This window comes from Aquarana catesbeiana, linkage group LG04 (assembly GCF_042186555.1).
Source record: "Aquarana catesbeiana isolate 2022-GZ linkage group LG04, ASM4218655v1, whole genome shotgun sequence".
Lineage (NCBI taxonomy): Eukaryota > Metazoa > Chordata > Amphibia > Anura > Ranidae > Aquarana > Aquarana catesbeiana.
Genome location: NC_133327.1, coordinates 656,190,269 through 656,217,349, shown reverse-complemented (window position 1 = coordinate 656,217,349; position 27,081 = coordinate 656,190,269). Strand labels below are relative to the sequence as shown.

At 43.1% G+C, this 27,081-nt stretch overlaps 1 protein-coding gene across 2 annotated transcripts in view; it reads right to left on the bottom strand.

Moving 5' to 3' along the window:
* PRKCE (protein kinase C epsilon) overlaps positions 1-27,081 on the bottom strand; it is a 523,002-nt gene that overhangs the window by 13,487 nt on the left and 482,434 nt on the right. For both annotated transcript variants that reach the window (XM_073628484.1, XM_073628485.1), the window contains exon 14: positions 15,868-16,014. In XM_073628484.1, the coding sequence (XP_073484585.1) occupies positions 15,868-16,014 (147 nt within the window). The remainder of the gene's footprint in view (positions 1-15,867; positions 16,015-27,081) is intronic.

Sequence of the window (27,081 nt, the reverse complement as noted above, 5' to 3'; positions counted from 1 at the left end):
CATTTTGGGGGTTCTAAGACTTTTTCTAGGGGAAGGGAAATCTCCCCAATGGGACACAGAAACTATGTCATAAAAGCATATACAGTACACTCATTTTGCATGTATTCCCACTGTAGCCAAATGGGCCAAAATGCACTATGGTTCAACAAAAGAAGCACCTGCACCTTTTCAAAAATCGCACTGCCCCATATTAGATTGATGTGAATGGGCACCATACAGAATAATGTGACTTCCATTGTTGTGCATTGCAATGGGAAGGCAGGTGCATGAGAAATCACAGTGGTGTGAATGAGGGCCTAAAGAGCCATGTATTCCAAATCCCATACAGCAGTTTCAAGCTTGTTGGCCATTATCCATATTGACACAATGCCTTCAATGGAGTAGGGCTTAGGGATAAACTTTTGCACTATACCTTTTTATAGCAAAGCAAAAACGTGTGTAGAATGTGGGACTTTAAAGGTACACCCAATATATGGAAAAACACTATCAATTAAAAATTATATAAATATTTATTGAGACAATTTTAAGAAAAAAACAATAAAATGTGAAAACAGTTTTACATTCATAGTCAAAGGTGAACATCCTTAACCTAGTGTTGACAAATGAAGAAAAAGAACTGTAATCACAAAAGTCTAATCATAACCACGTCCGCAAATTTCAACATGTTTCGCCAAGAAGGCTTCATCAGGAAAATGGACGAGGATTTTTGACTATTCAACGGCAATACACATGATAAGAACAACCATGGATGTATAAAAAGAAACAAAAAACGAGATTAAATGATTACATGAAAATAGTACATTAAACATTTGTATTTATACATATTGATAGCTCTTTAGCTACCTTCCCTGGAACTCTTATTGAGGTATGGAGTTGACGTAGGGGTGGTGTTTGTGTCAGTTTGGGGATCATGGAGGAGGTGGGTGTAAAGTTTGGGGTAGGGTTGGGTTGGGGTACATGGGGGGGTTTCGGTGGAGTCATGGTTATACAAGCTAAAGAGCTATCAATATGTATAAATACAAATGTTTAATGTACTATTTTCATGTAATCATTTATTCTCATTTTTTGTTTCTTTTTATACATCCATGGATGTTCATATCATGTGTATTGCCGTTAAATAGTCAAAAATCCTCGTCCATTTTCCTGATGAACTGTGATTACAGTTCTTTTTCTTCATTTGTCAACACTAGGTTAAGGATGTTCACCTTTGACTATGAATGTAAAACGGTTTTTACATTTTATTGCTTTTTTCTTAAAATTGTCTCAATAAATATTTATATAATTTTTAATTGATAGTGTTTTTCCATATATTGGGTCTACCTTTAAAGTCCCACATTCTACACACGTTTTTGCTTTACTATCTTTAGGGATGTTGGTACATAAAAAAACCTTTCCAGTATTTCTGGAAAACTAATCTCTACCCATTTTGCTCATCATTATACCTTTTTATAGGTACGTAAAAAAAAAAATTTCCTTTAGTCCTACTTTAAATCCATTGTCAGTTCATTTTTTTTCTGTCTGTGTCCTGTTGGGGAGATTTCTCCTAGATTCCTGTCCTGGGAATGCAACAGAAATGGAGGCAAAACCTCTACAGAGTGAATTGAATTCCCCTCTCAGACAGTTGTCAGCTAAACAGGTTACCACTAACCTATTGTTCTGCTGACCACTCCAAATTTTTGAATTTCCTATCACTTCCTGTCTCAATGAAAATCAGCACCAGGACAAAGGGAGAGGGTGAATATACTTAGAGGAGATGCAGACAGGAATAAAACGGGTTCTAATCTTTACCTACAGTCGTGGCCAAAAGTTTTGAGAATGACACAAATATTAATTTTCACAAAGTCTGCTGTCAGTGTTTTTAGATCTTTTTGTCAGATGTTACTATAGTATAGTGAAGTATAATTACAAGCATTTCATAAGTGTCAAAGGCTTTTATTGACAATTACATGACGTTTATGCAGAGAGCCAATGTTTGCAGTGTTGACCCTTCTTTTTTAAGACCTCTGCAATTCGCCATGGCATGCAGTCAATCAAATTCTGGGCCACATCCTTACTGATGGCAGCCCATTCTTGCATAATCAATGCTTGGAGTTTGTCAGAATTTGTGTTTTTTTTCTTTGTTCACCCGCCTCTTGAGGATTGACCACAAATTCTCAATGGGATAAAGGTCTGGGGAGTTTCCTGGCCATGGACCCAAAATTTCGATGTTTTGTTCCCCAAGCCACTTAGTTATCACTTTTGCCTTATGGCAAGGTGCTCCATCAAGCTGAAAAAGGCATTGTTCCTCACCAAACTGTTCTTGGATGGTTGGGAGAAGTTGCTCTCGGAGGATGTTTTTGTACCATTCTTTATTCATGACTGTGCTCTTAGGCAAAATTATGAGTGAGCCCACTTCCTTAGCTGAGAAGCAACCCCATACATGAATGGATGCTTTACTGTTGGTATGACACAGGACTGATGGTAGTGCTCACATTTTCTTCTCCGGACAAGGTTTTTTCCGGATGCCCCAAACAATTGGATAGGGCATTCAGAGAAAATGACTTTACCCCAGTCCTCAGAAGTCCAATCCCTGTACCTTTTGCAGAATGTCACTCTGTCCCTGATGTTTTTCCTGGAGAGAAGTGGCTTCTTTGCTGCCCTTCTTGACACCAGGCCATCCTCCAAAAGTCTTTGCCTCACCATGCATGAAGATGTACTCACACCTGCCTGCTTCCATTCCTGAGCAAGCTCTGCACTGGTGTTGCCCCGATCCCGCAGCTGATTCAACTGTAGGAGACGGTCCTGGCCCCTGCTGGACTTTCTTGGGTGCCCTGAAGCCTTCTTCACAAATGTGGTGGACATTTTTTTTTATGGGATTAAGTTCATTTTCATGGCAAAGAGGGACTTTCATCTGATCACTCTTCATAACATCCTGGAGTATATGCAAATTGCCATCATAAAATCTGAGGCAGCAGACTTTGTGAAAATTAATATTTGTGTCCTTCTTAAAACTGTTGGCCATGGCTGTACACTACCCAAAAGAAAAAAAACAACAAAAAAAAACTTTTGGCTACGTATTGGATAAAGTGGAGGTGGATTAGAACACCTATTTGTCCTGGTTATCATCAAGAGTAAAAATGACATAAAATCCCAAACTTTGGGTTGTCACCAGAACAGGAAGAGAGGGGAAAACTTCCAATGGGGACACTAGTTCCAGTGACAACCATGGATTCTCTCACTTTGGAGGGATTTTCTTTCATGTCCTGTTTTGGCAATAGGACAGGACGTGAATGGAAATCTCCCCCAATGGGACACCGATGGCAAAAAAGAAACTTATATAATTATAAATGTTTTTCCTTTAGTTCCACTGTAGAAAAAGCTTTGCAATAACCACTCCAAAAAAGTGCTCTCCAAACAAACTCTACCTTCCCCTTGAAGAAGGATTCCGGGTGTTAATACAGGTTGGTGAACTTGGCACGCTGTTCTTTACCGAACTGAAAATGTGTGCTTTAAACACACGCTCCAATTTCTTTTTTCCTGCAGAGTTGCATTGGGAACACACGACAGTGCAGTCACATCAATCATCTCCACTAGAAATATCTTAGTCCTTATATTTGCTTTTGCACTAGCAGGAATGTTTGTTCAACCAGAGAAGTGGATCCAGACGTACTCTGCGCAGATTCAGGCAAGTTTAATTAAGACATCACAATTAATGGCGTCATGCTTAATGGACATTTAGGATGTTTATTTAACGTTTACCAGTTTGGGATTGATGTGGAAATGTGATAACATTCCAGATAATGCCAGGTTTCTACATTATATACGCAAATTTACAGTGCACCTGTACCTAGAAAATTGAAAGCTGAAGATAAATCTGCTTAGATTTTGCCTTGCTCGGTTCCTTCATTTCCACTTCACCAACATGCTAATTTTGGACCCAGTGACATTACCTGGTCTTTGTGCTTTTCTATGCAGTGAAGGCAGATTGGGGCTGGTTAGGGGTGCCAGAAGGGTGCTGTACATAGCTGCCTAAAAACAAGAAGCTGTAGTAATGCCCTCATGTGATGCTGATCCTCAATTAACCCCTTGACGCCAACCCCACACAAATATGCGGCCCCACTGGACTTTTTGCATATCTCCTTTTGTGCTGGGACCGCGCCGAACGGGGGCTCACTGAGAGCTCCAGGCCCCGTACTAACGATCGGGACCTGGAACTCCCGATTCCGGGTCACTGGATTATTGCAATAGCCTCTGAATGGCTACCACAGTGATCAGTCACTGTGAAAAGAAAAGAAAAAAAAAAAAAAAAAAACCTAGATCAAGGTCTGATATAGGTCAGTTCCAGGATTAGTGTTTGGGTCAAAAATCAGGGTCAGTATTTTTTTATTTTTTATTTTTAAATTAGTATGAGTGTGTCCGTGTGCTTTAGGTAGTATAAACCCCCCCAAAACACACACTATTGCTTCTGGGCTGTACTACGGGTACAACTGACCTACAGATACACTATATTACCAAATGTATTGGGACACCTGCCTTTACACACATGAACTTTAATGGCATCCCAGTCTTAGTCCGTAGGGTTCAATATTGAGTTGGCCCACCCTTTGCAGCTATAACAACTTCAACTCTTCTGGGAAGGCTGTCCACAAGTTTTAGGAGTGTGCCTATGGGAATTTTTGAATATTCCTACAGAAGCGCATTTGTGAGGTCCGGCAATGACGTGAACGAGAAGGCCTGGCTCGCAGTCTCCACTCTAATTTACCCCAATGGTGTTCTATCAGGTTGAGGTCAGTACTCTGCGCAGGCCAGTCCAGTTCCTCTACCCCAAACTTGCTTCTGCATGTCTTTATGGACCTTGCTTTGTGCACTGGTCCAAATCATTCGGTGGAGGGGGGATTATGGTGTGGGGTTGTTTTTCAGGGGTTGGGCTTGGCCCCTTAGTTCCAGTAAAGGGAACTCTTAAGGCGTCAGCATAACAAGACATTTTGGACAGTTTCATGCTCCCAACTTTGTGGGAACAGTTTGGGGATGGCCCCTTGCTGTTTCAACATGACTGCACACCAGTGCACAAAGCAAGGTCCATAAAGACATGGATGAGTGAGTTTGAGGTAGAGGAACGTGACTGGCCTGCACAGAGTCCTGACCTCAACCCAATAGAACACCTTTGGGATGAATTAGAGCGGAGACAGCCTATTCAGAAGGGTTGAAACTGTTATAGCGGCAAAGGCTGGGCCAACTCAATATTGAACCCTACGGACTAAGACTGGGATGCAATTAAAGTTCTTGTGCGTGTAAAGGCAGGCGTCCCAATACTTTTGGAAATATAGTGTATGTGGTATCGCTGTGATCGTTAGGAGTAGGAGAATTTATTTTGGGTTGTTATTTTGTGGAAGGTTATGGTAGTACCAAGAAACAAAAACTTTTTTTTTTTTTTTTTTACTATTTTGGGCCAGTTTTCCTTTGATAATAAAACACATCAGAAGATATCCATTACCATTTACCACCAAACTGAAGCCCAATTTGTCCTGAAAAAAAAAAAACAGGTATAATACACCTGTGAAGCTCACAGTGTGCAGTAAAATCAGAGTAAGCTATTTCAATGCAGGAGAGGAGCCTGTACAACTGTGCAAGACAGAAGCTAAGACCAGAGTTCCCCTTTAAGCGTTCTGCCAGAGAGGAGGTGGGGAAGGCAGGCACTTCTCTTTTATTTTTTAGAGGATTCTGTGCATTTTGAAAGGGGAACATTAAACCCCAAATTTAGGCCAATCATTTGTGTGATCCAAGCCCCACCTTTTAGTCTGTGGAATAGTTTGGTATCACAATGTTCTGAAATGTTTAATAGAGAAGTACAGCTAAAGCTTTTTTCCCTTCTGGGTCATAGAAGTGCACTTACTTTTGCTCCCCTGTGACCCAGAATCAGTTAATAGCGCGCTGTTGCCCGTTCTTAGCTCACGTAGCAAAGCCACTCCAGGATCTAATAGGATCCCGACAATATTGTCAAGATCCATTCAGCTTCCTGATTGGCAGCTCGCTCCGCCTGTCAGTGTGTGGCTGGGAGCTGGAGCCAGCTGCGCCCGCCCCCCTTCACCTGCCTGGCACACTAGTGAGCGCTGGAGGAGCAGAATAGAGAGTGATGAGAGTCACTGCTCTCTGCTCTGAGCAGATTGAGAACTGAGCGATCAGCAGTCATGTGATCATTCATTTCTTGGTCTTAGAGTTGACAAGGGACAGCTGCAGGATAGAGGTGCGGAAGAAGGTTCATTCATTTAAAAACCCCAATCTTCTACTTTAATCAGCATTACCCATAACTACTCCTTAGCCTGCTAATCATGTCACGGTAAAAACCAAACGACAGGGATGGATCCTCTTCATTCCGGGCATGTGCAATGCACCTCTCTCTTCATTGCTATGGGTAGTCGTACTCATGGCAGGAGTGGACATATGTGAAGTTGTCCTTTAAGAAACTAAAGCTATTGTAATCTGACGGTTTCCCTGAGTCATCTTCTAAGCTGACCCAAAAACATGAAATATGATTGCCCTGCCCAATCTTTCGAATGTACACAAAGACAAATATATATTTATGTGTGTTTCTATAGCTCGATGTCCCTTCTTGAAAAAAAAATGCTCCCACACAGGTGACCAGCATGGAAACCACCGGAATCCCCAACAGTGCAGATTTGCCAGATAAAAAGAAATATCAATGGGATGTTCAGGAAACTGATCTCAATGATCCTCTTCTGAACTAATACTTTAGAGTCCTCATTAAGGCTGGGCTCACACTGCAGCACGGAGTGGTTCACAGCAGGGGTCCGGTGTGTCCCTCTTCAGTCCGAATTTTAGTCTGAATTCAGACCGGAAGCGAACCAGAAGACACACAGGACTCCTGTGCTATTTACTCTGGAGCCGCTCCGGAGATGTCTGAACCGTCTCCATTAAGAGCCGCTCACAATCTCCTGACATGTGAATTGCATGCAGGGAATAGTTTGAGTCCAGCCTTAAGAACTGAGCCAACAGGCTTACATAAATGGATTCAAATTTTTTATTGCATGTCAGGATTGTCCTGTCTTGATGAATGGATTGGTTTTACAGCAAGCATGTGGCTACCCGTCTAAATTCTCACATATTTTGGGGCCACAAAACCTGAGCGGGTATACACACCTTGTGGCCTGTGACAACCTCAGTGGCTTCACCTATCAACTATTCATGACGACAGTATACTGTATATGTTCAGCCTTAGAAATATACAAGGGGGGCCACCTGCCCATGCTTCTTGTTTTACATTCTTGAATTTTCTAGATCAGCGGTCTCCAAACATTCTAAAGAAAGGGCCAGTTTACTGTCCTACAGACTTTGGGGGGGGGGGGGGGGGGGTTGGACTGTGCCCAACTATTATTATTATATGCGATTTGTATAGCGCCAACAGTTTACGCAGTGCTTTACAATGTATAGGGGGGACAATACAATTACAGTACAGTTCAATACAGAAGGGACAGGAGGGCCCTGCTCGTAGAGCTTACATTCTAAAGGGAGGGGGTGGTGGTACAAAAGGTAATAGATGTGGGGAATGATTTGAAGGGGGTGGCTCGGGGACACTTGTTAGGTGGGTGTGGGATAGGCTTCCCTGAATAAATGAGTTTTCAGGGATCTCCTAAAGGTGGACAGGGTAGGGGCTGATCGGACATACTGGGGCAGGGAGTTCCAGAGGATGGGAGAAGCTCTGGAGAAGTCCTGAAGGCGAGCATGAGAGGAGGTAACAAGGGAGCTAGAGAGCAGGAGGTCCTGGGAGGGGCGGAGGGGACGATTTGGGCGACATCTGCAGATGAGGTTGGCCCAATGAGAGTAAACAATGCCAGATCTTTGGTATTAGGGGGAGAAATCGTGGGTGTCAGTGGGGGGAATAGTGTCCCATTTTTTTTGTCAGTGGAAGGAATTATGCCCCATGGTTGGTGTCAGTGGAAGGAATAGTGCCCCATTGTTGGTATCAGTGGCAGGAATAATGCCTCAAGGGCCTGATAAAGGCAAGCAAAGGGCCATATCCGGCCCCAGGGTCACAGTTTGGAGACCACTGTTCTAGATCATCGATTTGGATAGTATGTGCCCTTTAAGAGCTCATCTCCATCTGCAATACAGTTTGCATTTGAAACCAGTTTAAGATACTTCTGAGATCTTCTGAGATCTTTTCATGTAAATTTAACCTGCAGCTGACCACCTACTGACCTACATTTCACTCCTTTTGAAACAGTTTTTCTCAAACAGGGTTCAGTGAAACAGTACAGGTTCTCCAGAGGTTGGTAGGGATTCCCTTGAGAAAGTCATTTCTGCCTTTTAGATAAGCAACCTTTTCATAAAACTCATCCACCCACCTTTTGTATCACCTGTCCCTCACTTTTAGATTTTAAGCTCACAGGACAGTCCCAACCCTCTTGTCTTGAATTGTATTGTAACTGTACTGTCTCCCTTTATTTTGTAAAGTGCTGCTCAAACTGCTGGCGCTATATACACTATATTGTCAAAAGTATTGGGCCGTCTGTCTTTACACGCATGTAAACTTTAATGGCACCCCAGTCTTAGTCCATAGGGTTCAATATTGAGTTGGCCCACCCTTTGCAGCTACAAAAGCTTCAACTCTTCTGGGAAGGCTGTCCACAAGGTTTAGGAGTGTGTCTATGGGAATGATTGACCATTCTTCCAGAAGCGCATTTGTGAGGTCAGGCACTGATGTCGGACGAGAAGGCCTGACTCGCAGTCTCTGCTCTAATTCATCCCAAAGGTGTTCTATCAGGTTGAGGTCAGAACTCTGTGGAGGCCAGTCAAGTTCCTCCACCCCAAACTTGCTCATCCTTGCCTGTATGGACCTTGCTTTGGTCCAGATCATTTGGTGGAGGGGGATTATGGTGCGGGGTTGTTTTTCAGGGGTTGAGCTTGCCCCTTAGTTCCAGTGAAGGGAACTCTTAAGGCGTCAGCATACCAAGACATTTTAGACAATTTCATGCTCCCAACTTTGTGGGAACAGTTTGGGGATGACCCCTTCCTGTTCCAACATGACTGCGCACCAGTGCACAAAGCAAGGTCCATAAAGACATGGATGAGCGAGTTTGGAGTGGAGGAACTTGACTGGCCTGCACAGAGTCCTGACCTCAACCCTACAGAACATCTTTGGGATGAATTAGAGCGGAGACTGCGAGCCAGGCCTTTTCGTCCAACATCAGTGTCTGACCTCACAAATGCTCTTCTGGAAGAATGGTCAAACATTCCCATAGACACACTCCTAAACCTTGTGGACAGCCTTCCCAGAAGAGTTAAAGCTTTTATAGCTGCAAAGGATGGGCCAACTCAATATTGAACCCTGCGGACTAAGACTGGGTTATCATTAAAGTTCATGTGCGTGTAAAGGCAGGTGTCCCAATACTTTTGAAAATATAGTATATGTCCTGTATAAAAAGAATAATGACAGTGTACATACATTTATTAGAGTAAGTGTTCCTCTTTAAAAGCAAAGTCCACTTTTGGACACAACATTTGCTATGGATGGAGTTTTCCATTCGGATTATGCAAATCCCATTTATAAATGTTTATAACATAAGATGTTCATGAACATAGTAAACATGCAGAGTCTTGTTTTGAGCGCCATCGGCCAAAGCATGTGCCAAAATACATAGGTGTGGAAGGCGGTTGCAGCACAACATTCACTACAAACACCAACACTGACCTAGATATATTTGTTCAGTACTAATTTTTCGGCACTTGCTATTCTTGTGCATTAAAGAGGTCTTCCACAATACAGAGGACAGTGCAGCATTTTTAGTGAGGGAATATTCTTAGGATATTAAAGGAGAAGTCCAGCCTGAGCTTCTCCTAAGGATCACAGGAGTGCAATTCGTTTTGAATTTTCCAACAGAACTTTTAATAACCGTTGAGACAGAATATCGGACAGAAAGAAGGTGCCTTGTTTTTAATAAGTTGGCTGAGCTACAGCCTCGCGTCGTAAGGAAAAGAGGTAAAGTATGGCCACTGTGTGGCCATGCAAAGCTGAGAGTAAGCCCAGGTTCACACTGAGCTGTGGGAATGAAGCCGTGCGATTTCAGCTGAACTCTCACAATTTCACTCCCGCATGTCAGGCCTGATTTCGGCCGCGATTTCAGAGACATCTGTGCAGGTTTCTGCACAGATGTCAATGTAAATCGCTGCCAGAAATCGCAAAAAAAAGTAGTACAGAAACGACTTTTTGAAATTGGTGCAGCTCATCAGGTGCGGCATCGCACCGATTAGGACAGTGCCATTGACGGCAATTGCTGCTGATTTGACATGTAAAATCGCATGTCAAAACGCTCCAGTGTGAACCAGGGCTAAAGCTTGCATATATAAATAGCAACTATGACTACACTGTAAATTTGTATTAGGGTTGTCCCGATACCGATACTAGTATCGGTATCGGCACCGATACCGAGCATTTGCCCAAGTACTTGTACTCGGGCAAATGCTCCCGATGCTTCCCCCGATACCTGGACTGTCAGCTGTGATCGGCGCGTGGGGGAGTTACAAGATTCTCCCCCAGCGGCTTTCACCAGCTTTAGTGACAGACAGCGGTGATCGCTCACAGCTGACTGTCACTGCATCCTCCTCCGTGCCCCCTCCTTTCCTCTGTCCTTCTCAGCTGTCCCCTCGTTCTGCTCTTATCTGTCCTTATCTGTCCCTCTCCGCTGTCCCCTCGTTCTGCTCTTATCTGTCCCCTCCGTTCTCCCCTTCAGTTCCTCCGTCCTCCTCCTCCTTCCTTTGTGTATGGATAGAGTCAGCTGACTCTGTCCATTCACATAACTGAAACATTGTAATCTTCTGTGATTACGATGTGTCAGTTTATGAATGGAGAGAAGCTGCGGTCTTCTCTCCATTCATTGTCAGTGCAGCTGACGCTGCAGAGAAAGGGACTGGGGATTCTCTATCCTCTGTCTCTTTCTCTGTCTCAAGGGGGAGATATCAGAGGTCTGTTAAGACCCCTGATATCTCACCAAAGCCCCCCAAAAGGGCTGATGAAAAAAAAAAAAAAAAACAATAAAGAATAAAAGAAATATTATTGTAAAAAAAAAAAAAAATAACACACACATACAACGTTCACCCCCTCCCCCCCCAAAAAAAAAGCAAGCACTGTTAAAAAAAAAAAAAAAAATGAAAAAAAAAAAACACTGTCACGTGACATTAAAAAAAAAGTATCGGTAATCGGTATCGGCGAGTACTTGAAAAAAAGTATCGGTACTTGTACTCGGTCCTAAAAAAGTGGTATCGGGACAACCCTAATTTGTATATTTATGATGCATACACCAGGTTTCGCCTTGCAACTTACAGGACTTAAGGGATTTGCTGCCAGATACCACAACGTACTTTCAGAGGTCTAGTGGTTTCCACGCCTCGCCAGGTTATGGTGGGTGGTCATAAAGTTCAGGCTAGGTAAAGCATTCCCTGCAGTTTAGTGTGAAAGACTAACCTCTATGGGCCCAGTCACACCAAAATGTGTGCATTACAGCAGACTCAATCATAATACTCAGAGCATCAAGACCTGGTGCCTGTGTACATACAACTAAATCACATGGAGAATTCTTTATGGATATCGTACAGTATATCTAAATGTTGTCATCTACACTCACCGGACACTTTATTAGGTACACCTTGCTAGTACCGGATTGGACCCCCTTTTGCCTTCAGAACGGCCTTCATTCTTCATGGCATAGATTCAACAAGGTGTTGGAAACATTCCTCAGAGATTTTGGTCCATAGTGACATGATAGCATCACACAGTTGCTACAGATTTGTCGGCTGCACATCCATGATGAGAATCTCCCACCACATCCTAAAGGTGCTCTACTGGATGAGATCTGGTGAGTGTGGAGGCCATTGGAGTACAGGGACCTCATTGTCCAGTGGTGAGATGATTGGATCTTTGTGACATGGTGCATTATCCTGCTGGAAGGAGCCATCAGAAGATGGGGACACTGTAGTCATAAAGGGATGGACATGGTCAGCAGCAATACTCAGGTAGTCCGTGGCGTTTAAATGGTGCTCAATTGGTACTAAGGGGCCCAAAATGTGCCAAGAAAATATCCATTACACCACCACCAGCCTGAACCGTTGATAAAAGGCAGTATAGATCCATGATTTCATGTTGTTTACCCCAAATTCTGAGCCGACCATCTGAATGTCACAGCTCAAATCGAGACTCATCAGACCAGGCAACATTTTTCCAATCTTCTATTGTCCAATTTTGGGGGTCCTGTGTGAATTGTAGCCTCAGTTTCCTGTTCTTAGCTGACAGGAGTGGCACCCAGTGTGCTCTTCTGCTGCTGTAGCCCATCTGCTTCAAGGTTCCATGTGTTGTGCGTTCAGAGATGGTATTCTGCATACCTTGGATGTAATGAGTGGTTGGGTTATTGTTGCCTTTCTATATTCTGGAGCCAGTGTGCCCATTCTCCTCTAAACTCTGACATGTCACATAACTGCTGCTCACTTTGTATTTTCTTTTTCGGACCATTTTCTGTAAACCCGAGAGATGGTTGTGTGTGAAAATCTCAGCAGATTTTGGAATACTCAGACCAGCCCGTCTGGCACCAACAACCCTGCCACGTTCGAAGTCACTTAAATCTTATTTCTTCCTCATTCTGATGCTCTGTTTGAAATGTCAGCAAGTCGTGTTCACCACGTCTAGATGCCTAAATGCATTGAGTTGCTGCCATGTGATTGGCTGATTAGCAATTTGTGTTACCGAGCAATTCAACAGGTGTACCTAATAAAGTGGCCGGTGAGTGTATGTTCTATCAAAAAGATTCTGAAGTTTAGGTACAGACAGAAGAGGCTGTTCTATAGGAATGCCTGGCATGCAAATAAAAGATACAGAAAATTCATTTAAAAATGGCAATGGCCCAGCTACTCCTCGTCCACTGATCACCAGCCAACAGCCAGTAGATACCAATATCCTGGTCATAAAGAGGAGGACATGTAAAGGAGAGGAAAGGTCACGGAGAGGGACCGTGGAGGAATACTGGAGGTGTTTGTATGTAGTGCACAGCCCAGTGATATACAAATAGTTATTTAGCAATCCAATCTGTCAAAAGCCAAATGCAATTAAAAAGAACATTAATTATAACTAAGGCGTTTTGCCAAAACAATCCCTGGCTATGTCTACCCAAAACTGTCAAGCTCCAGGATGATCCTATTTACTAAGAAGAGTGGAAAAGAAAACATCTACCTTTAGAACAATCAAGAGGATTAACACTACAATGGGACAAATACTACTTCATGATGAGGACTGCACCAATCAGATCATCAGCGGGAGATTAATATTTATAGGCTGAGGTGAGGCTGAAATACAGCAACGATACAAGTTGCCAAAAAAAAAGCATCACTTTAAGTAGTAAGTCAAAGGAGGACAACCAGGTCACAAACTGAGCGCGATGAGAAAAAAGGCAAAAGCAGAAGTCACAAGGATCATTAACAAATCTAAAAGTTGTGCCCAGTCCCACCCCAGTGCCTCTCGAGTTATCCCACTTGTTCCTTGTGGACCACACTGGTTTTCAGTATTTTTAAGTAAACACAAGCAAAGAGTTGGGCACCCAAAGACAATTAACATTTTGTGTTTGGATTAAAGAAGCCTCCAATTCATTTCCAATCGTTACACCATGTTACTAGTTGAATTCTTAAGGGATCACCCCATACAAGTGTTGAGATGGTGGGAATCTAGGTCCTTTTGAGGAAGGAGCAGTGGGAGGAGGCCCTCCAAGCAGTACAATCTTGTTCTGTTTCAGGGACGACTCAGGGCTGGATTTTTGCCCGAATTCAGCCCTGAAAACGAAGCCAAAGACGCACAGGACCTCCATGCAATCCGCTCCACAGTCGCCCCAGAGATATATGAACCGGCTCCATAGAGAGGCGGTCACAATCTCCTGTCATGTGACTTGGATACGGGGAAATCTGCATCCAATTCACACTAGTGTGAACCTACCTAAAGGAGCTGCAGGAATATCTGGCAAGTACGGTCTTGTCTGGCACATGTGACAACAATCTCCCGTATTCTTCATATGTCTGGGCTATGGGGTGGAGTGGCAAGACAGAAGCCTTTTCTTACCAAAAAAAAAAAAAAAACCAAGCCCAACTAAATTTTGCAAAAAACACATCCAAAGTCTCCCAAAAGAATGTGGGAAAATGTGTTATGGTCTGATGAAACCAAGGTTGAACTTTTTGGACATAATTCCAAAAGATATGTTTAGCGCAAAAACAACACTGATCACCACCAAAAGAACACCATACCCACTGTGAAGCATGGTGGTGGCCAGTGATAGGAGTAAGTCACACATGTGCAAGTCACAAGCAAGTCTCAAGTCTTAACCTTCAAGTCACAAATTAAGTCAAAATACTGATCTACCCCGAAGCCGGGACTTGGGGGGAGCTTTCTTTTGTGTGTGTGTGTGTGTGTGTGTGTGTGTGTGTGTGTGGGGGGGGGGGCTTTTGCCTAGGCCAAGACTCAGCACTGGTGGTGCCAAGTCATTGCAAGTCAAATAGCCCAAGTCAAAGTCAAGTCGCAAGTCATTAGTGACAAGTCAAAGTCAAGTCGAGTCATTTATTTAATTTTGTCAAGCAAGTCGCAAGTCCTCAAACAGGTGACTCGAGTCTGACTCGAGTCAAGTCATGTGACTCGAGTCAACCCACCTCTGGTGGTGGCAGCATCATGCTTTGAGGCTGTTTTTCTTCAGCTGGAACAGGGGCCTTAGTCAAGGTAGAAGAAATTATGAACAGTTCCAAATACCAGTCAATATTGGAACAAAACCTTCAGGCTTCTCCTAGAAAGCTGAACATGAAGAGGAACTTCATCTTTCAGCATGACAACGACCCAAAGCAAACATCCAAATCAACAAAGGAATGGCTTCACCAGAAGAAGATTAAAGTTTTGGAATGGCCCAGCCAGAGCCCAGACCTGAATCCCATTGAAAATATGTGGGGTGATCTGAAGAGGGCTGTGCCCAGGAGATGCCCTTGCATTCTGACAGATTTGAAGTGTTTTTGCAAAGAAAAGTGTGCAACGCAGATAGACTCGTAGTACCCAAAAAGGCTGAGTGCTGTAATAAAATCAAAAGGTGCTTCAACAAAGTATTAGTTTATGGGTATGCACACTTCTGCAACCACATTATTTTAGTTTTATTATTTTTTCCCTTGAACTAAAAGATTTCAGTTTGTTGTTCAACTGAGTTGTACAGTTTATAGGTCACATTAAAAGGTGGAAAAAGTTCTAAAATTATTTATCGGTGTCTCAATTGTTTTATATCACAGAAATCTGACGTTTTAACAGGGGTGTGTAGACTTTTTATATCCACTGTACTTACCTGCTCCACGCAGTAGTTTTGCACAGAGTGGCCCAGATCCTCCTCTTCTCGGGTCCCACGCCGGCACTCCTGGCTCCTCCCTCCTGTCTGGTGCCCCCACTGCAAGCAGCTTGCTATGGGGGCATCCGAGCTGAGCCGCTGCTCTGTGTGTCCATTCACACGCGAAGCCGCGACTTGGCCCCGCCCTCTTCACCTGATTGGCTCACTGAATGTGATTACAGCAGCGAGAGCCAATGGCCAATCAGAAGTGCGAGTCTCTAGAGAGGCAAGGCTCTCCTGGACATCACTGGATTGAGAGGGGGCTCAGGAAAGTATAAGGGGGGCTGCTGAACATATAAGAATGCATGAAGGTAAAAAAAAACCTTGTGCCTTTACAACCACTTTAATGCAAATTTTGACCCAAGTTACTGCGATATAAATGTACATATAAATGGTGATGCATCAGTTCTACGTCACTGCAGTGAGCAGACTATGTTTGCTTTGCAGCCTATATTAGCAGCATGCACCACACTGTAGTACTACTTACAATTCTGGGTTTAAACGGGGGCTTGATTTTTCGCTGCTCTAGTAGTACCCAGTCTATTTCTTTGAAAAACGGATGTTGTTTAATGGCCTCCTCCAGGCCCTGAGATGGCACACATCCTAGCCGCTTGTTGGGATTCTTCGTCATGAACTGTAAAAGAAAAGAAAAAAAAAAAAAAAGACAGTGTTAGTATGTTGCATAAACAAGATAAAAACATTTTCATTTGGACTTATAAAAGTGTGCCCACTCCAGAATGGGTAGGTTGGGTTACACAGCAGTGGGGCAGATGAAGGCGTCTTCCTTGAGTGAGATAATTGGGAGAATGGGATACTGTATAGGATGGAGTGCAAAGGTTGTATGGAAATCTGTCAGTGATTTAAAGTGTTACTAAACCCAGCACTCTGCATTCACTATATCTGGTCTCCCACAGTACACAGAACATGGAAATGCAATTATTTTAGTAAACAAACTGCTAAATATCCTTTCTCATCATCACTCTAAAGTAGTCTTATGACCTCTATCAGTGTCTGGTTAAAGCTTGAGTAGGAGGAGTTTTCATTCTCCTCTGACTGTCATATGAGGCTGCAGGACCCCTGACCCTCTGTCTGGACAGTGCCGATTGGCCCTGTGCTGATCACATGCACCCTCCCCCCAAAAAAGCTCTCTAGCAATACACACCAGACAGAGCATGTGCAGAGTGACCCCAAGGCTCTGTAGTATCAGGAGGTAAATTGGGGACTGTGGAAGAAAGGGAGGATCAGGGAAGATCGGATCAACCAGCCTTTTTACACAAATGAAGAGGATTAAGCCCTTAGGTTCCACATGGAGTATAACAAGCATGCTTTACTACATATACAGACTGATTTTACTGTTGTGGGCTTAGTAACACTTTAAGCTCCATTTACATAATATAACATCTCACACTAAATTACTGCACAGATCTGGAAGAAATACACAAAACACACAAAGATTCACGCAAGACTAAATATACCTCTTGTATTTGGACTATATCTGCTGATCCAAAAGGGGAAACCAGGATGGCAGTGGCACACTTGCAAGTATTTTGTAATATAACTTTTTTTTAACCACTTGAAGACCAGGGTTTTTCTGACATTTTTTATTTACAAGTTTAAATCCGTTTTTTTTTTTTTTTGCTAGAAAATTACTTAGAACCCCCAAAATTATAATTTTTCTCAGCAGAGACCCTGGGGAATAAAATGGCGACCACATTGCAATTTTTTATGTCACACAGTATTTGCGCAGCGGTTTTTCAAACGCAATATAAATGTTTTTTTTAATGACTTAAAAAATAATATAACAATATATACCCAAAGTTTTTTGTAAAATGTAAAAGATGTTGTGCTGATTAAATAGATACCCAACATGTCACGCTTTAAAACTGCGCACACTTGTGGAATGGCGACAAACTAGAGTACTTAAAACTCTCTATAAGTGACATTTTAAACGCCTTTACAGGTTACCTGTTTAGAATTACAGAGGAAGTCTAGCACTAGATTTATTCCTCTCACTCCAATGTTTGCGGCGATACCTCAGATGTGTGGTACAAATGCTGTTTACATATGCGTTCGTTTCTACGTGCGAGCACAGACTTTACACTTTTTTTATTTCATTTATTTTTCTCTATTTTGTTAGACTGTCCCCTTAATTTGTTTTGATCACTTTTATTCCTATTACAAGGAATGTAAACATCCCTTGTAATAGAGATAAGAATGAAAGGTCCTATTTATGGAAAGATAACGGGTCAAAAAGACCCCAAATCTCTTTATCATTAAAAAAAAAAAAAAGATAAAAAAAAAAAAAAAGTTCTTATGCCTTACCAACAACAAAAAAAAATATTTACTTCCAACCTGGACCTGAAGTAATGTCATGACCTCCAAGGACATAGAGGTGTTCAAAGAGTAGCTCCCTCCCCCTGGTTTGGAACATGTTCCAGCAGCTCATGAGCCGCTTGGACTGCTTTCATGAGGAAGCCAGAAACCGGCTGCAAAAAACGGTACTGGGGTTATGGCTGATATCTTCAGCTGTAATCCTGGTAAACCACTTGCCAACCGCAACGTATATATATGTATTGTGGTTGGCAAGTGGTTAAGAAAGGTGACAGGTTCATAGGTTAAAATGCAATTCCAGACCAAAATTTCTTGAATTTTGGTATTAGGTAGGGTAAGCTTAGAATCCATGCCTGGTTTGTATTTCTGATCACTTTCCTGCTCTAGTGACCACTGTCTCTGGAAGAGGAAGTACAAAAATCTCCCCAGTAGCAGTGTAAAGTATGAGAACCTAAGAGAGGTTTTAACCCTTCCCCATTCTATTAAAGAGAGTGTTCTCATTGCTTCATGTGTGCCAAACTACAGAGATCTGACCATCGTCACTGAGACAAAACATTACAGGAAATCTCCTGCTGGGGACACGATAAAAATGACGGATTCTCCTCTATGTTCCAAAATGAACAAACACAAGTTTCTATTGTGATAGAAAAACAAAAACACACAAAACTGAGAAAAAAAAAATCTGATTTCTCTAAATGTGTAGTTTCTGTTTCAGGGTTGCTGAGAGCTGCACTGTGCATAACTGGCAAATATAATCACACTAACTCTAGATACAGGGGTCCCACATATACTGTACATATGTAATCACCTACTGTATAATAACCAGTAAAATGTGAGGAAGTGGAAGAGGCTAGAAAAAAAAAAAGGGATAATCCCAAGAAAGGGGAACCTAAAAAGAATTCTAAGAAAAGGGTAATCTCAAAAGAGGGGAACCCAAAGAAGAATCCCAAGCAAGTTGTAATCCCAGGAAAGGAGAACTCAAAAAGAATCCCAAGAAAAGGGTAATCAAGAGAGGGGAGACCCAAAATAATCTCAATAAAAGGGTGATCTCAAAAGAGGGGATCCCAAAGAAGAATCCCAAGAAAGAGGTAATCCTAAAATAGGTAAATCCAAAGAAGAATCCCAAGAAAGGGGTAATCCCAAGAGAGGGGAACCCAAATCTCTTCGGTCCTCCCAAGACCTCCTGCTCTCTAGCTCCCTTGTCACCTCCTCCCATGCTCGCCTCCAGGATTTCTCCAGAGCTTCTCCCATCCTTTGGAACTCCCTACCCCAATCTGTCCGACTGTCCCCTAATCTATTCATCTTTAGACGATCCCTGAAAACCCTTCTCTTTAAAGAAGCCTATCCTGCTTCTAACAGTGTTTTACTTCCTCCATCAGCTCATCCCCCATACCTTTTGTATCAATTGATCCTTCCTTTCTAGATTTTAAGCTCTAATGAGCAGGGCCCTCTGATTCCTCTTGTACCAAATTGTACTATAACTGTAATGTCTGCCTTTATTTTGTTAAGAGCTGCGCAAACTGTTGGCGCTATATAAAACCTGTATAATAATAATAATAAATAATCACAAGAAAGGGGTAATGCCAAATGAGGGGAATCCAAAGAAGAATGCCAAGACAGTGATAATGCCAATAAAGGTGAACCCAAAAAGAATCCCCAGAAAAGGGTCATTTCAAGAGAGGGGATCCCAAAAAGAAATGCAAGAAAAAGGGAATTCCAAGAGAGGGGGTCCCAAAGAAGAATCCTAAGAAAGAGGTTATCCCAAGAGGGGAACCCAAAAACAATGCCAAGAAAATGGTCATCCTGAGAGAGGTGATCCCAAAGAAGAATCCCAAGAAAGAGATAGTGTCAAGAGAGGGAAACCCAAAGAAGCATCTCAAGAAAGGGGTAATCTCAAAAGAGGGGAAGCCAAAGAAAAATGCCCCGACAGTGGTAATCCCAAGAAAGGTAAACCCAAAAAGAATCCCTAGAAAATGGTAATCTCAAGAGAGGGAATCTAAAAAAGAAACCCAAGAGGCGGGGCCCAAAGAAGAATACCAAGAAAGATCGTCCCAAGAGAGGGGAATCCAAAGAAAAATCACAAAAAAGGGGTAATTACAAGAAAGGGGATCAAAAGGAAAAATCACAAGAAAGGGGTGGTAAGCAGGCTAATAAATACTCTTGAGAATATGAAAAAAAATGTTAGCCAACTATGTCACAGGTAAAAGAAAATATATAAAGGTAAACTTGGCTTTAAAGCTGTTTCTGCCTGAAGTACGTAAAAAGTAAAACCAAAGTCTGCTAGTACAATGTGAGGAAATCAAGTTTTCCAAGTCTAATCCCCAGCTAGCATTCTCCAGTAAATTGCACAGACGCCTCCCCGCTTCCTCTGCCTTTCCTGTAGAACAGAACAACATCGCTGGCCTATGTGACTAAGATCACAGCGTCACCGACATCACAGCTATTAATAATGACCAGACAATGAAATTCGAGGCATTCCAGGCTTTTCATTTTATTACAATTAATGTCTTCATTCAATTATTTATGTCTGCTCCTATTCAGTCTCAGAACGCAATGACCTGGCTTTAGAAAGTCAAAGAATACTAGGCACGGCTTAAATTCTGTCTGGAGTCATTATAACATTGCTGGCTGCCATAGGCCAATGGATCTAAAGACAATGCTGGATTCTCCAGGTTTATGACCCTTTCCAGAAACATGGTCATTAGCCATAAAAAAGTTTCTGCAGGGATGGACATGCTACCGGTGCAAGCTGTGCTACTTCACGGGGACACAACGGAAAAGTGGGGCCCATCAGGAACAGAAATGTGGCAGCAAGAACGACCAGAAGCATGGCTCAAAACTGAACTCTCTGTTCCCTTTTCTTCCATGATTGTCTCTCTTTCTCATCCTAGGATGCCTACAGATCTCATAAGGGTGGATCTTTCAAAAAGCTTACTAGTCTCTACAAATAATATCTTGCCATGTTACAATATTTAGCAACAGTATAATTTAAAGTAGAAGTAAAGGCACAATTTTTTTTTTCATTTTGGCTAGAGGGTTGTAAACCTTGTAAGGTTTATTTTTACCATTGCTGTCCCATTGGAGAGTTTTACGTTCACTTCCTGTCCCATAGTCACAACAGGAAGTGAGAGAAAATCCCTGCAAATTAAGGGAATTCCTTGCCCCCCCCCAGGTCACCAGAACTAGAGCCCCCGTTGGAAGATTTTCCCTCTATTACTTTTCTGGCCATAACCCAAAATTTGTGATTTTCTTTTACTTTCATTTTTAATGATAATGGTAAACAGGATGTATAGAGGACGAACCTTCAAATCCCTCTCCCCTCTATCCAAAACAAAAAAAAAAACATTTTGCCTTCAGTTATATTTTAATTTATCATTAAAAAGCAGTTCTTAAACTGATATTAAAGTCTTGTTTTCTTTTTTGTTTAAAAAATGACAAACATGTTATACTTACCAGCTCTGTGTAGTGGTTTTGCACAGAACAGCCTAATCCTCCTTTTCTCTGGTCCCACGCCGGCCATCCTGGCTCCTCCCTACGGGTGATCTGGCAATTTTTCTGGACTACAGGGGAAGTGAACTCTGAGGGTTCCCCATCCTCCCCTCTCCTCTCATTTGACGCCCCAGGACCTGCGATTTCCCTGGAACTCTTTTTGAGATATGGAGTTGACGTAGCGGTGGTGTTTGTGTCAGTTTGGGGATCATGGAGGAGGTGGGTGTAAAGTTTGGGGTAGGGTTGGGCGGGGGGTTGGTGTATATATGGGAGGGTTTTGGTGGAGTCATGGTTATACAAGCTAATGAGCTATTAATTTGTATAAATATAAATGTCTAATGCACTATTTTCATGTAATCATTTATTCTTATTTTTTGTTTCTTTTCTATACATCCAAGGTTGTTCTTATCATGTGTTTTGCTGTTGAATAGTCAAAAATCCTCGTCCATTTTCCTGATGAAGCCTTCTTGGCGAAACGTGTTGAAATTTGCGGACGTGGTTATGATTAGAACTTTGTAAATACAGTTCTCTTTCTTCAGGAGCACTGTGCAAGTGATCATTTTGAAATGGAAGGAGTATCAGACCACTGCAAATCTACCAAGACCTGGCTGTCCCTCTAAACTTTCAGCTCAGACAAGGAGAAGACTGATCAGAGATGCAGCCAAGAGGCCCATGATCACTCTGGATGAACTGCAGAGAACTACAGCTGAGGTGGGAGAGTCTGTCCATAGGACAACAATCAGTCGTACATTGCACAAATCTGGCCTTTATGGAAGAGTGGCAAGAAGAAAGCCATTTCTCAAAGATATCCATAAAAATCTCGTCTAAAGTTTGCCACAAGCCACCTGGGAGACACACCAAACATGTGGAAGAAGGTGCTCTGGTCCGAAACCAAAATCGAACTTTTTGGCCACAATGCAAAACGATATGTTTGGCGTAAAAGCAACACAGCTCATCACACTCAACACACCATCCCCACCGTGAAATATGGTGGTGGCAGCATCATGGTTTGGGCCTGCTTTTCTTCAGCAGGGACAGGGAAGATGGTTAAAATTGAGGGGAAGATGGATGCAGCCAAATACAGGACCATTCTGGATGAAAACCTGTTGGAGTCTGCAAAAGACCTGAAACTGGGACGGAGATTTATCTTCCAACAAGACAATGATCCCAAACATACAGCAAAATCTACAAAGGAATGGTTCACAAATAAACGTATCCAGGTGTTAGAATGGCCAAGTCAAAGTCCAGACCTGAATCCAATCGAGAATCTGTGGAAAGAGCTGAAAACTGCTGTTCACAAACGCTCTCCATCCAACCTCACTGAGCTCGAGCTGTTTTGCAAGGAAGAATGGGCAAGAATTTCAGTCTCTCGATGTGCAAAACTGATAGAGACATACCCCAAGCGACTTGCAGCTGTAATTGCAGCAAAAGGTGGCTCTACAAAGTATTAACGCAAGGGGGCCGAATAATTTTGCACACCCCACTTTTCATTTTTTTATTAGTTAAAAAAGTTTCAAAAATCCAAAAGATTTTGTTCCACTTCACAATTGTGTCCCACTTGTTGGTGATTCTTCACAAAAAATAAAAATGTTATATCTTTATGTTTGAAGCCTGAAATGTGGCAAAAGGTTGAAAAGTTCAAGGGGGGCGAATACTTTCGCAAGCCACTGTATATATATAATGTGTGTGCATATACATGTTTTTATAATGTGTGTGTGTGTGTATACATATGTATATAATGTAGGGGGACTCCTTATTTTATTAACATTAACCACACCGTCTGTCAGTGTACTGAGCGGTGATAATTTATCACTGCTTAAAGAGGAGTTCCACCCGAGGTCCAGTAAAAAAAAAAAAAAAATAATTAAAAGTCAGCAGCTACAAATACTGCAGCTGCTGACTTTTAATTGGACACTTACCTGTCCCAGGGTCCAACGATGCGGGGGATCGAAGCCCCACTCGTCTCCCCCTCCGTTCAGCGACTGTGCAACTGTGGGCGCCGGGCAGTGGCTTCACAGCCTGGCATCCACTGCGCATGCGCGAGCGGCGCCGTGATTGGCCGCTCAGTCACCTGGGACCTGTAATGGGTCCCAGATGATTGACAGGAGGGAGGGAGCAGAGCCGAGCTCTTCCTGTGCTGAGGGGGAAGTGATGTCACCAGCCCAGGCACTGGAAGAGGCAGACTACGAGGGACCACCTAGCAACAGGCATTTAGAGGTAAGTAAAAAAAAAAACATCCAAATTTTTTTTGTATTTTTTTTTTTTTAATTTTTCATGTAGTTTTTTTTTTTTTTTTGGGTGGAACCCCACTTTAATAAACTGACATCTCGGTGTTTCAGTGAATTTCTGGTGCTGTAATCTCAAAGTCTCATGAGATTCCAGTATCAGGGGCCGTTCTCCAGTATCACGGGCCGTTCTCCAGTATCACGGGCCGTTCTCCAGTATCACGGGCCGTTCTCCAGTATCACGGGCCGTTCTCCAGTATCACGGGCCGTTCTCCAGTATCACGGGCCGTTCTCCAGTATCACGGGCCGTTCTCCAGTATCAGGGGCCGTTCTCCAGTATCAGGGGCCGTTCTCCAGTATCACGGGCCGTTCTCCAGTATCACGGGCCGTTCTCCAGTATCAGGGGCCGTTCTCCAGTATCAGGGGCCGTTCTCCAGTATCAGGGGCCGTTCTCCAGTATCAGGGGCCGTTCTCCAGTATCACGGGCCGTTCTCCAGTATCAGGGGCCGTTCTCCAGTATCAGGGGCCGTTCTCCAGTATCACGGGCCGTTCTCCAGTATCAGGGGCCGTTCTCCAGTATCACGGGCCGTTCTCCAGTATCACGGGCCGTTCTCCAGTATCACGGGCCGTTCTCCAGTATCACGGGCCGTTCTCCAGTATCACGGGCCGTTCTCCAGTATCACGGGCCGTTCTCCAGTATCACGGGCCGTTCTCCAGTATCACGGGCCGTTCTCCAGTATCACGGGCCGTTCTCCAGTATCACGGGCCGTTCTCCAGTATCAGGGGCCGTTCTCCAGTATCAGGGGCCGTTCTCCAGTATCAGGGGCCGTTCTCCAGTATCAGGGGCCGTTCTCCAGTATCACGGGCCGTTCTCCAGTATCACGGGCCGTTCTCCAGTATCAGGGGCCGTTCTCCAGTATCAGGGGCTGTTCTCCAGTATCAGGGGCCGTTCTCCAGTATCACGGGCCGTTCTCCAGTATCACGGGCCGTTCTCCAGTATCAGGGGCTGTTCTCCAGTATCAGGGGCCGTTCTCCAGTATCAGGGGCCGTTCTCCAGTATCAGGGGCCGTTCTCCACTGTTCGAAGTGTTTGTAGATCACTTCACTCCTGCAAAGGTGAAGCGATCTACAAAGCTTCATAAACTGGCACATAAAGGAGAAAGATCTCCACTGTGAATGCCGGAGAATGAAGCAGTGAATAGATTTCACTGCTTCATAAACGGACACCTGAGAACATATGTAGACCCCTGTGAACTGTTCTTTTGTTAATAGGTAGTTGCCTTCAGGTACTTTCTGAGTCACTGACCTGGGTAAACACATACACACCAGGAGTACTGATTTAGTTTGCTGCATCCTTTTTACTCGTTAGCAAATTTGAATTCATAAAGTCCAAATCCCCTTTAGATTTTCTTTTCTTTTTAAAAACTCCCCCACCCCCCTTTAGTTGTAAAATAAAAAGTTACCCATCCATATTTTATCGCTTCCCTCCAAGTCCTCCTCCACCGTTGGACCTCATTCTGCTTCCTGTGTGCGTTGGTTGTCATGGAAATACCCCCCCCCCCCGGGGGGGGGGGGGGGGTACAATCTGGGCTCACAACAGAATAAAGTAGCACTCACACTACATGAGCACCAGAACCAAAGTATGTTGTTGTTTCATGGGCGCGCCCAATTCTAACAAATTATATGTTTGGTATGTATTTACTCGTTGCAACCTCATCTTTAAATTTGACTTTAAAGCGATGTTCCGCCAATTTTTTTATTTTTTTTTTTATAAGCCTAACTTTGAATCATGGCATTCATTAATACCACTGATGATTTTGATAACATTCGCCCCAATAATAAACATAATAGATTGAAAAATAACTTTTATTCTGCTTTGCTGTAACTTCCCATTTTGCTTGTGGGCATGTGAAGCCCACAAGCCTTGTCTTCCGGGATTGTCTTCCCGTCCTTGCGCATGCGCAGTAGGAAATGACCGCAGCGCTGGAACGTTATGGCGTTGCCATCACAACGGGCGGCGCCATCGGAAGTGCCCGCCCCGTTGTGATGGCAACCCGAGTGGCGGCCATCCACACGGACTCCTGGGAAATAAGACACATCGCTCCCATGAGACAGTGCGCCGCTGGATATGACGGACATATGCGCGGGTGGCAGAGGCCGGAAACAAGATAAGCTCTCATAAAAAAAAAAAAAAAAAATTCATTGCTTGATCTAGTCAGGTCCATAAATATTGGAACATCGATACAATTCTAATCTTTTTGGCTCTATACACCACCACAATGGATTTGAAATGAAACAAACAAGATGTGCTTTAACTGCAGACTTTCAGCTTTAATTTGAGGGTATTTACATCCAAATCAGGTGAATGGTGTAGGAATTACAACAGTTTGTATATGTGCCTCCCACTTTTTAAGGGATCAAAAGTAATGGGACAATTGACTGCTCAGCTGTTCCATGGCCAGGTGTGTGTTATTTCCTCATTATCCCATTTACAAGGAGCAGATAAAAGGTCCAGAGTTCATTGCAAGTGTGCCATTTGCATTTGGAATCTGTTGCTGTCAACTCTCAATATGAGATCCAAAGAGCTGTCACTATCAGTGAAGCAAGCCATCATTAGGCTGAAAAAACAAAACAAACCCATCAGAGAGATAGCAAAAATAATAGGTGTGGCCAAATCAACTGTTTGGAACATCCTTAAAGTGGAGTTCCACCCAGTTTTACAACTCTTCAGCATCCCTCACTACACTGTGCATTGTAAACAAATTGGATTTTTAAAATTTTTTTTCTCAGCACCTACTGTATATCTGCTGTATTCATTTTTCACTTCCTCCTCCCTGGCCGCGGCCCATCGCATCATTTCCTGTTTGCAATGCCTTCTGGGAAGGGGCGGCAACTTCCTCTGAAACTGCCGTTGCTATGGAAACCTGACCTGAAACCTATTACACTGCTTGTGCTGCACTGAGCATGTGCGAGATCTGCAAGGATGAGATCCAGGAAGAAATACAGTCTGGCTTCAGATGCCCACACTTAAGATGGCCACGGCCTGCTGTGAGTTTATAAAATAACAAACTACTGCTATAAACTAACAAAACAGACCTTAGTTTACAGACTAACTATACTAGAATACATTAAGCTTGTGTATTATAGGGGTATTTTTATTTAAAAAGTATAATTTCGGACGGAACACCACTTTAAAAAGAAAGAACGCACCGGTGAGCTCAGCAACACCAAAAGACCCGGAAGACCACGGAAAACAACTGTGGTGGATGACCAAGGAATTCTTTCCCTGGTGAAGAAAACAGCTTTCACAACAGTTGGTCAGATCAAGAACACTCTCCATAATGTAGGTGAATGTGTGTCAAAGTCAACAATCAAGAGAAGACCTCACCAGAGTGAATACAGAGGGTTCATCACAAGATGTAAACCATTGGTGAGCCTCAAAAACAGGAAGGCCAGATCAGAGTTTGCCAAACAACATCTAAAAAAGCCTTCACAGTTCTGGAACAACATCCTATGGACACATGAGACCAAGATCAACTTGTACCAGAGTGATGGGAGGAGAAGAGTATTGAGAAGGAAAGGAACTCCTCATAATCCAAAGCATACCATCTCATCAGTGAAGCATGGTGGTGGTAGTGTCATGGCGTGGGCATGTAT